The sequence below is a fragment of the Salvelinus sp. IW2-2015 genome, linkage group LG32 (assembly GCF_002910315.2).
Source record: "Salvelinus sp. IW2-2015 linkage group LG32, ASM291031v2, whole genome shotgun sequence".
Lineage (NCBI taxonomy): Eukaryota > Metazoa > Chordata > Actinopteri > Salmoniformes > Salmonidae > Salvelinus > Salvelinus sp. IW2-2015.
This window is the reverse complement of record NC_036871.1, coordinates 2,899,687-2,911,967: the sequence shown is the minus strand read 5'-3', so window position 1 is coordinate 2,911,967 and position 12,281 is coordinate 2,899,687. Positions and strand designations below refer to the sequence as shown.

Here is a 12,281-nt window from a genome sequence, read left to right as displayed (position 1 = left end):
CTGAAGCTGGAGCCTTATATCTCCTTCTCTAACTTTAAGCATCAGTGTCAGAGCAGCTTACCGATCACTGCACTTGTACACAGCCAATCTGTAAATAGCACACCCAACTACCTCATCCCCATAATATTACTTACCCTCTTGCTCTTTTGCACCCCAGTATCTCTACTTGCACATCATCTGCACATCTATCACTCCAGTGTTAATGCTAAATTGTAATTATTTCACCTCAATGGCCTATTTATTGCCTTACCTCCCTACTCTTCTACATTTGAACACACACTGTACATATATTTTTCTATGTGTTATTGACTGTACATTTGTTTATGTGTAACTCTGTGTTGCTGTTTGGAAAGGCACACACCTGTCTATTTAAGGTAACCACAGTTGGCAGTGCATGTCAGAGCAAAAACCAAGCCATGAGGTCGAAGGAATTGTCCGTAGAGCTACAAAACAGGATTGTGTACCAAAAAATGTTGGCAGCATTGAAAGTCCCCAAGAATACAGTGGCCTCCATCATTCTAATGGAAGAAGTTTGGAACGCACCAGAAACTCTTCCTAGAACTGACCGCCCGGCCAAACTGAGCAATCGGGGAAGAAGGGCCTTGGTCAGGGAGGTGACCAAGAACCTGATGGTCACTCTGACAGAGCTCCAGAATTAGTCTGTGGAGATGGGAGAACCTTCCAGAAGGATAACTATCTCTGCAGCACTCCACCAATCAGGCCTTTATGGTAGAGTGGCCAGACGGAAGCCACTGCTCAGTAGAAGACACATGACTGCCTGCTTGGAGTTCGCCAAAAGGCACTAATGGACTCTCAGACWATGAGAAACAAGATTGTTTGGTCTGACCAAACCAAGATTGAACACTTTGGCCTMAATGCAAAGCGTCACGTCTGAAGGAAACCTGGCACCATCCCTACGYTGAAGCATGGTGTTGGCAGCATCATGCTGTGGGGATGTTTTTCTGTGYCAGGGACTGGGAGACTAGTCCGGATCAAGGGAAAGATGAATGGAMAAAAGTACAGTGAGATCCATGATAAAAACCTGCTCCAGAGCACTCAGGTCCTCAAGACTGMCGCAAAGGTTCACCTTCCAACAGGACAARGACCCTAAGCACWCAGCCAAGACGACGCAAGAGTGGCTTCGGGACAAGTCTATGAATGTCCTTGAGTGGCCCAGCCAGAGCCCTGACCTTAACCCGATCGCACATCTCTGGAGACCTGAAAATAGCTGTGCAGCGACACTCCCCATCCAACCTGACAGAGCTTGAGAGGATCTGCAGAAAAGAATGGTTGAAACTCCCCAAATAAAGGTGTGCCAAATTTGTAGCATCATACCCAAGAAGACTTGAGACTGTAATCACTGCCAAAGGTGCTTCAACAAAGTACTGAGTATAGGGTCTGAATAATTACGTAAATGTGATATTTTAGTGTTTTWATTTTTTTTATACTTTTGCAAAAATTTCTAAAAACTGGGTTTTTGCTTTGTAATTTTGGGTTATTGTGAGTAGATTGTTGAGGAAAATAAATAATACATTTTAGAATAAGGCTATAACATAACAAAATGTGGAAAACGTCTGAATGCACTGTAGGTACAGGAATGATTGTCGTCATCTGAGAACACGTGGTGATAACAGACTGGGACAAGGAAAGGTTGAAATTTACAGTGAATATGCCTGCCAGCTGTTCTGCACATGCTCTGAGAACGAGCTCTGGAATACTGTCAGGGCCCGCGGCCTTGCGGTTGTTGATCTGATTAAAGACCATTCTCACGTCGGCATTGGAGAGTGAGATCACCCAATCCTCTGGGTCTGGGTCGGTAACTGCCCTCACACCAGGCTCGATGTTGTTGGCATAGCAGGCATAAAATGCATTGAGTTTGTCTGGTAGAGAGGCATCATTGGGCAGATCACGGTTTGGTCTTCCTTTGTAATCCGTAAAGGACTGTAGCCCCTGCCACATGCGGCGGGCATGATTCTACCTTATTCCTATATTGTCCSWTAGCAGGACTTCTTGTACTTATTCCGGTATTGTCCCATAGCAGGACTTCTTGTACTTATTCCTGTCCTCGGCCGTAGCCTCAGGGTTGTCTATGATAGCTCTGTGTGCGGTAGCCCTGCCCTTAAGTTTAGCGTCAACCTCAGTGTTAAACCAGGGCTTTTGATTGGGGAAGCAGCGAACCCTCACCGTGGGGACAACGTCGCCGATACATTTTCTAATGAAGCCGGTGACGGAGGTGGTTAGCTCATCAATGTTTTTGGCGGAGTCTCTAAACGAAACATATTCCAATCAGCACTAGCCAAGCAGTCCTATAGCATATCCTCCGAGTCTGGTGACCATTTCTCAATGGAGTGAATTGCGGGTACTTCCTGTTTCAGCTTCTGCTTGTAGACAGAAAGCAAGAGTACGGAGTCTTGTTGATCTGATTTTCTGAATGGTGGACGAGGGAGAGCCTTGTATGCTTGCTTGTGGGTAGCAGTGGTCTAGGACTTTATCGCCCCTTGTGGAGTTGGAGACATGTTGATGGAAGTTGGGCATCACGTGTCTTAGTGACACTGAATTAAAATTGCCGGCAACCAGTAAGGCAGCCTCTGGGTGTAGGTTATCCTGCTTGTTTATAACCTTGTACAGTTCGTTTAGCGCCAGCTGTTATTTCTATTGTCCTGAGGTGGAATGTATACAGCAGTCACGATAACAGCTGAAAACTCCCRCGGGAGGTAGAAGGGTCGGCATTTGATCATCAGGTATTCCAAGATGGGTGAACAGTGGGTCAACACTTCCACCGCGCTGGAGATAGCACACCAGCTGGTGTTGATGAAGAGGCAAATCCCTCCCCCCCTCGAATTCCCTGACGCCACTGGCCTATCCGTCCGGTGAATGAAGAATCCATCGAGTTGGATAGCCGTGGGCGGTAACTTGTCCGAGAGCTATGTTTCTAAAAAACTAAGAAAATTAGTAGCAAATCCGCGATCGGATGTCAACCATCTTATTATCAAGTGGCCAGTAGAATGGACGGCAGAGGTTTTCCCCTTAACCAGGAWCCCCCCTCTCTTGCCTCTTTAACTCTGATGTTTCCTCATGGGTAGCCCAAAAATTGGGTCGGAATTACAGAGAGAGCCCAGGGCAGATGAGTAGAAGTTGAAAATGTATTTTATACATAAGGAAGTGACATTTCATCGCCAAAGAAAATGTTCACCTTACTAATTACAAGCTCAAAATGCAACAACATCATTGAGTAGCAGAAGGTGAGGCTTTTGCTAAAGACAGTTAGTATTGTTGCTCTACTATAAACACATTTCCTTAGAACCTTATGATACATAGCGATGAGGGCGTCCTACAGGGCTAACTAATTGTTAAGATGTCATGCACATACTACCTTTGGCTTCACCCCGCAACTATCCGTTTATATTCAAAGGACCCCCTACACAGGAAGTTAACACCATTTCGACATAATTCCTGTCCTAGTGCGAAAATGCTGAATATGAATGCCCATCCATGATGTAGGCACACTGTTTGTAAAACAGGCCTCTGGCTTTATTAGTTCTGATTCTTGTGACTAATCAATTTGCCTCTTAAACTCTGAATATCAGCTACCCAACTTTATCAGGAGGAGTTATTCTCAGCCTGTTTGCAATGTGTTTACACAGCAGGAAATGCAGAAGTATTTTATTTTTTAGCTATGATCAGCTGTGTGAGTAGCCTGATTCGTTTTGGCTATTTGATCAGAGAAACCTGATGGAAAAAGTTTCCTTCACATTACATTGTCATACATTTTATCTTCAGCCTGTAGGCTACAGAAAAGGCCACATACTCTTTCTACCATATGCTATGTCTGCTACAGGATTTTTTACAGAATGTTGGTGGAGCACTGCAGCAATGCATCTCCCCAACAGCACCCTGGAGAGGTGCGCTGGGAATGGACGAGATCAATATTTTCCGTCCCTGCATTTGACAAAGTGGGCACTGCTTATGACAGGGCGGCATCAGGTGTCACCTAAAAAGCCCATATGCCACTGGTTGAGAAAAATGGTTGTGGTTTTTGGGCATAATTATATGAGGTTTTATGTGTTGTTGGAGGTGCGTCTTGGTCAGTTTAGCTCAGAAAATGCCGCCCTCGTCAAACTTCCATCCATATGCGGTTGCCTAATCCTGCCTAATGAGTGGGCCGGCGCTGCTGTCCATGGTTTACATCAGTCAGCCCGGGGAATCCTCGGTCCTGTAAGACACATGAAACACAGCTAGGTTCTCACTGCGCACAAACAGGTTGAATAAACATTGTTTCAAGGTAAATTGTCAACGTATTGTGACGTGGAATCTACATGGAAAATACATTGGATTTGAAAAAAGTAATCAACTGTTGTTTGGGGGTGAAATTTTGAGGGTGAAATTTCAACCACAGGATTATGACAACAAAGACAAACCTTGTATAAATATGTTGAATTTGTACCGTACATTATATCCACTATCAGAAAAAAACTATAGGCTGGGCAGGACCTCTTACTGAAAGAATTGATCTATCTACAGATACCCTTTGGCCTCCCATCCAGGGTTTTAACCAAGACCAGCCCTTCTGAGCTATGCTATTTCCCTAATAATCCTGTTTACATGGATACATCTGAAATCAGGCTACCTGACGGGACTTTTGATAAATGCAGAAAATCACCAATCAAAATAAACGTTCTACCACAGTGACCATGTAATTTTTGCAAAGCCTATTTGATTCTGAGATCGGACATATAAAGTTTGTATGTGAAAACCATTTCTAAGATGCATACTTTCAGTTTTTCAGAACTCACTACACCACAAAGAGATGGAGGCTTGTGCAACCGGTGCTAGCAAATGCACAGATCAAATACACCCCTGAAACGTCGATTAAGCTGTTTACATGTCCTAATAATTTGAAAGAGTGCTCAGAAAAACAGCTGTTTTAATCAGCGTATGAAGTCTTCAACTATAGCTCTCCTAGCTGTGCCTTAAGTACACTTGTAGTTGTTGTGTTTGGAACACAGCCCTGCATTTATTATAATCCTCGATGTCTCATCTTTCAGAATACATTGAGTCACCTTCATTTACAGATATCCTCAGCCTGACAACCAAAAATGTGCAAAAGTTGCCCAATTACCGGGAGGGATGGGGGCACCTTGTTGCACACGGTTCTCAAGTTCAGAACGTCTGTCAGTCAAAACCCATACAGTGCTGTGAAGCGCAGAGCCAGAGCTCTGAGGTAATGTATAGCATGTTACCGTACAGCCACTACYTTCCAATTTAGGTACTTATTAGTGCCCAAATCTACCATTTTAAACCCTTATACGTGCACAAGTGTAAAGGATAAAAGAAATAGGACTAAATCAAACCTTTATTTAATGTGCATCTAAAGTTTGATTTAGCCCTATTCTTTAACTGTTATTTAAGGTTGAGATGGAGACGTGAATCCAACATACAGTATCAATTATTCATTAGTAGACAAACCGGAATTAAAGACAGACTAAAAGCCAATTTATGCTTGATCCAGCAATGTGGCCCGGAGACTCAGTACGGAGGGTGTCACGCAATTGTTGTAACAATGCGGAGGGCTCCGTATAGCTCCGCATTGACATGATTGGTTGACGGTAGGTGGGGGCGGGCGGGAGGTCCTGTAAGAAGTATGAATGCTCGGACTTCTGCGGAGGCCGCATCGCAGTAGATGCTATACGGACACTGCAGATGTCTGATTGATAATGCAGAGCCTTTAAGTCAGTGACACAGATAGAACTATTCAAGCAGAAGATAAATATCCTTCAAATGTTGATGTTTGGTTGCGTTGAAGTGCAATAAATAGCCTACTAACTTGTTGACAGGTTAACAAATATGTTGTGTTCCGGTCTTCAACTCAACCAAAAATCATTTAACGATTAAGCCAGTTGCTCAGATGGAACTATCCAAGCAGTAGATACAGTGATTTCAGAAAGTATTCATACCCCTTCACTTATTCCAACATGTTTTAGCAAATGTATTGAAAATTCTTAAAGTTGGTTGTTGATCATTGCTATACAGCCATTTTAAAATCTTACCATTGATTTTCAAGCCGATTTATGTCAAAACTGTAACTAGGCCACTCACAACATTCACCATCATCTTGCTAAGCAACTCCAGTGTATATTTGGTCTTGTGTTTTAGGTTATTGTCCTGCTGAAAGGTGAATTTGTCTCCCAGTGTCGGTTGGAAAGCAGACTGAACCAGGTTTTACTCTGGGATTTTGCCTGTGTTTAGCTCTATTCCATTTATTTTTATAAAAATAAACTCCCTAGTTCTTGCCGATGACAGTATTCCCTTAACATGATGCTCATCCATATCTTTATATATTCTTAATTCATTTACTTAGATCAGTGTGTATTGTTGCAAAATTGTTAGATATTGCTTGTAATATACTACTGCACTGTTAGAGGTAGAAATAACATCTGCTAAACATGTGTATGTGACCAATAAAATGTGATTTGATGCCACCAAGCTTGAAAATACTGTATGAAGAGTGGCACTCAGTGATGTGTTGGATTTGCCCCAAACATAACTTTTTTTTTTTTGTATTCAGGACATTAAGTTAATTTCTTTGCCACATTTCATGTAGTTCTACTATAATGCCTAATTGTAAGCAGGATGCATATTTTGAAATATTTTTATTATGTACATGCTTCCTTGTTTTCACTCTGTCTTTATTTTAGTATTGTGGAGTAACTACAATGTTGTTGATCCATTCTCAGTTTTCTCCTATCACTGCCATTAAACGACGTAACTGTTTTAAAGTCACCATTGGCCTCATGGTGAAATCCATGAGCGGTTTTCTTCCTCTCCGGCAACTGAGTTAGGAAGGACGCCTGTATCTTTGGAGTGACTGGGTATATTTATACACCATCCAAAGTGTAATTTAATGTCTACCTTTTTTTACCCATCTACCAATAGGTGTCCTTCTTTGCGAAGCATTGAAAAACCTCCTTGGTCTTTGTGGTTGATTCTGTGTTTGAAATTCACTGCTCGACTGAGGGACCTTACAGATAATTGTGTGGGTTAAACACTATTATTGCACACAGAGGCCATGCAACTTATTATGTGACTTGTTAAGACATGTTTTACTCCTGAACTTACTTAGACTTGCCATACCAAAGGGGCATATAATTCCTCTTTGACATTATGGGGTATTGTGTGTAAACCAGTGACAAAACATCTCAATTTAAATTCAGGCTATAACACAACCGAATTTGGAAAAAGTCAATGAGTGTGAATACTTTCTGAAGGTACTGTTTGTCTAAATAGTGACGTCAGGGCTAGTTCAAACTGCAGGACTTGGTGAACAGGTCATGGGAGACAATAATGAATAAAGATTCTCAATCAAGCATGTGTATCTGTAGTGGGTGTTCTTCAACTCTTAAATGCACTAGACCGTATTAGATAAAATCCAGAAAAATAAAAACAGACAATTGCAAATGTGGTCCCAATGTCTAAAAAGAGACAGCAAGGCTATTTCAAACTGCAGTAGGATGGTTCTCCTCACAGGTGAGTGAATCAGCCCATTATTGGTGAATAGCACTTAGTTGATCTCTGGGAGCAGGACACAGGAGAGCTGAATAGATCATGTGAGGCAAAAGTGAGATACAAAAATGAATAAAATAAATCACAGCAAAGGAATGTAGTTTGTGAGCTAGAGGCAGGGTGCTCTACAACCATCCACGCCAACTATTGACAGGATAATGTGGCATTTCTTATTTGTAGGAATGATCTGTGAAACTCACTCCTTAGCCTGAAGGAATGAAATGTGTGGGTCCTGCCTTGATCACTGTATCAGACTTACACTACTTGTCCTATACATTTTTGTAGTCTTAAATTACTTGGAATAAACTGAAAGCTAAAATGCTCCTTTCCCCGGAATGATATAGTAGCTAGTGATAAAACTAGCTTAACTTGATAGTAGTTTGTTGGACGGAGTTCCTTCTCGAGATGTCACCAGCTGTCTACTACCTTAGATACGAATAACGTGAATATCAGACGTGATCAGCAGAGATAGTACCATGGATAGTACACAAGATTTCATTGTTGAGTACTCAGCGGCGTTTGCCATAAAAGTATTTAAAAGATTTACAAGAATTGACATTGCCAACAAACAGAAGTGTGTTCAGAAGAAATAAATACACTATATGTAAAAACAACCTCCTCCCTTGACAGAGATCAATCTCAAAAACTATAGCAGATAGCTTGCTACGGCCCACCACCTACAGTGCATTCAGAAAGTATTCAGACCCCGACTTTTTCCATATTTTGTTACGTTACAGCCTTATTCTAAAATGTATTAAATAGTTTTCCCCCCTCATAAATCTACACACAATACCCCATAACGGCAAAGCAAAAAAGTTTGAGTTTTGTTTTTGCTAATTTATAATAAAAAATAGAAATATCAACCTTATTTTTAGGTCTCTCCAGAGATGTCCGATTGGGTTCAAGTCCGGGCCCTGGCTGGGCCACTCAAGGACATTTAGATACTTGTCCCGAAGCCACTCCTGCCTTGTCTTGGCTGTGTCCTTCGGGTCGTTATCTTGTTCGCCCCCAGTCTGAAGTCCTGAGAGCTCTGGAGCAGGTTTTCATCAAGGATCTCTCTGCACTTTGCTCCGTTCATCTTGCCTCATGCAGCACGAAATCTCCTTCGCATAGAGTTGATTAGGCTGTTGATTGCGACCTGTGGAATGTTGTCCCACTCCTCTTCAATGGCTGTGCGAAGTTGCTGGACATTGGCGGGAACATGAACACGCTGTTGTACACGTCAATCCACAGCAATGGGTGATATGTCTGAGTATGCAGGCTATGGAAGAACAGACATTTTCAGGTTCCAGGAATTGTGTTTAGATCCCTGCAACATGGATGCACAAGCATCATCATGCTGAAACATCAGGTGATGGCGGCGGATGAATGGCACGACAATGGGCCTCAGGATCTCGTCAAGGTATCTCAAATTGCCATCGATAAAATGCAATTCTATTCATTGTCCGCAGCTTATGCCTGCCCATACCATAACCGCACCATTGGGCACTCTGTTCACTTCAGAAAACTGCTTTACCCCCACGACACCGTACACGTGGCCTGTGGTTGTGACGTCAGTTGGACTGCCAAATTCTCGAAAACGAGACTGGACATTCTCTGGTGGACATTCTTGCAGTCAGCATGCCTTTTGCATGCTCCCTCACAACTTGAGACATCTGTGGCATTGTGCTGTGACAAAATTGCACATTTTAGAGTGGCATTTATTCTCCCCAGCAAATGGTGCACCTGTGTAAAGATCATGCCGTTTAATCAGCTTCTTGATATACCACACCCATCACCTCTATGGATTATTTTAGCAAAGGAGAAATGCTCACTAACAGGGATGTAAACATATGTGCACAAAATTAGAGTAATAAGCTTTTTGTGTGTGTAGAACATTTCTGGGATCTTTTATTTCAGCTCATGAAACCAACACACTACATATTGTTTTTGTTCAGTATAGTATGCCTTAAGGCAGTGTTCCCCAAACTCGGTCCTCGGGACCGCAAGGGGTTCATGTTTTGGCCCTAGCACTACACAGCTGATTCAAATAACCAATTAAAGCTTGATGATTAGTTGGTTATTTGAATCAGCTGTGTAGTGCTAGTACAACAACCAAAGCATGAGCCCCTTGGACCGAGTTTGGGAAACACTGGCTTAAGGGATAGTTCAGTCAAATGTCTACATTTATTTCCTTGTATTGAAAGCAGTCTAAGGACAAGGAGAGACTGCAACCCACACTCTGGTTTTTGGTTGAACTATCCCCAAACAGCTAATGTAAGCATTTTCTAACCAAACAATCAATGAACTATGCCTTTACAGAGCAACTGCCCATAAAAACCAACTTCTCAAAACTGACTGTGGCACCAGGAACATTTATTCAACTGTCAAATTTTGAACATTTTGATCATAAAGTCAGTCTCATCCTAAACTGAGTTTTGAGATTTGTGGTCATGACTGCATTCCAACGTAAATGAAGGTTGGGTTTGTTTCAAACCTGCCCACAGCACACAAGTAATCATCAATTCACAGCAGCACGTGACCCGATGGTAATACCTGTGGTACATTTGGTTAACTTTGGATATCACTAACGGACTAAGTTTAGGTAAATTACAATGTACATGGAACAATATGCAAATATTCCAATGATTTAAAAATCAAACCAACTAAATTGTAGAAATATAATATATACAAATATTGAAAGAACTTAATGTAAATTAGACTTGTTGCACATCTTTTAGTTGTCATTGTCTAATTTATTGACGGTTCTTAACTAGCCACGGAGATTGGTTTCACTTTGTGTACGTGAAACCAACTTTGCCACGGTCGCACACCAGCCAGATGAAGCCAATTGCCGAAATAATTTGGCTAACTCTTCCCACCTGCCGAACACACACCCGAAAATAACTCACTTTTGTATTTTGTCATGGCTGCTAGTATTTCTTAATGAACCAAATCTAAAAACAAAGCCAAATCAGGAAGTGTAGTCACCCTTTAAGGGTGTGAAAAGTACTACCAAAATATCACAAGGTCAATAGTGACAAGTAGATCTGAAATCCAATAAATAGTAGCCAGTGTAAAGGAATTCACGCTGCATGCTTAGAGTACAGCTTCCCCTCGATTCAGCTCATACCGAGACGCCAACTCAGGACCTCTGCCTCCCAAACACACCACCCTCCTGAAGCGTTCCAACCTATCGCGCTATTGAAACCGGTCTTTTCAACGGCGCAATGGGCGACACTTCAGACTAAGGAGTGAGTTTCACAGATCCCCATCTTCTACAAGGGGGCGTGCCCACTCAAATGTTTTGCTCTACAAAAATCACATTATTTACATTTTAGTCATTTAGCAGACGCTCTTATCCAGAGCGACTTACAGTAGAGTGCATACATTTTATTAACTTTTTTTTATTTTATACACATACTGAGACAAGGATATCCCTACCCGCCAAACCCTCCCTAACGCGTCGCCCCACGGATCTCCCGGTTGCGGCCGGCTGCGACAGAGCCTGGGCGCGAACCCAGAGACTCTGGTGGCGCAGCTAGCACTGCGATGCAGTGCCCTAGACCACTGCGCCACCCGGGAGATGGCATCTGATAGGGTTGGGCGGTATCCAGAATGTAATACCGTCGTAGCGTTTCTGTACAATAACTGGGGTAAACGGTATTACTGGAAGTGCACACAATTTAGGCAACGGGGATCTTGATCCAGGAGTGGATTGAATGTCTTGTCTGGGTACCAGTCTTTTTAGCGAACATTCCACTCCATGTCATTGCCATCTTCAGATATTAACATTGTACTATTAATGAAGACAGGGTTATCGAACCAGGATCAACTCCTCCTCTAACAGTTTAAACGATATTGAAATTCATACCGTCAGTATTTCAAAATACCCGGTATATCGCCCAAGCCTAGCATCTGATACACCCCAATTTGTTAAAGTAGCCAGTATAAGGGTTATGGAACACACTGAAATACTTGCTGCAAACGTTGCATGGTATCATGACATCACAGGACAGCATGATATTATTGTGCATATGGGATTAAACAGTTTTGTATCAAGTCTGACGTTAGAGATTACGTAGACACACTGTTGTGATCCAAAAACATGTATTTATTCAAACCCAAATTTGAGTGCTTCAGCCTCTAGTTAGGATTAAGAACACAGTAATGAAGACCTTTTTCCTCGAGCCAAGATGAACAAATAGTTTGAATTGCAGTGGAAAAAAAACATTTAAAAAGGGGGGGGGGGGGAGACATGAACCAAAGAAAATACATTTTTGCATTACAATTAGATGTATTACGCTGGTGTAACATGTTTCGTGACACAGGACATTACGATTCATTGGTATTCATTCATGACACTTCGTGAAGATCCGGCATGACACTTTCAACAGGTATGAAACAGAGGTATAACCAGGACAAAAACTGCTGATGTTGAGTGTTACACAACACAAATATAGTAAAAGTACGGAGGAGCCCGTCTCCTAGAAATGTCAGAGTAGGACTCTGGTTGGTTCTCCAATGCATGACGTTGTCACATCTAAATTTAACCAAATAATATAAAGGCAGGGTGGTGATGACACTTGTGGAGTGTAAGAAACCACTGGGTTGCATCTGCTGTGTAGTTAGTCGATTTAGTGCCACTATGGAGTTGTTAACTCAAACCAGGGCCCACATCCAAAAAGCATCTCAGAGAAAGAGCGCTGATCTAAGATCAGGTCCCCCTTTCCATATAATCT

General features: G+C 42.2%; 1 protein-coding gene across 1 annotated transcript in view; it reads right to left on the bottom strand.

Annotated features, from left to right (window-relative positions):
• Positions 1–4,124: 4,124 nt before the first annotated feature.
• Positions 4,125–12,281, bottom strand: part of phb2a (prohibitin 2a) — a 28,321-nt gene continuing 20,164 nt past the window's right edge. The window contains exon 10 of the mRNA XM_023977402.2: positions 4,125–4,213. Coding sequence (XP_023833170.1) covers positions 4,192–4,213 — 22 coding nt within the window. The 3' untranslated portion in view covers positions 4,125–4,191. The remainder of the gene's footprint in view (positions 4,214–12,281) is intronic.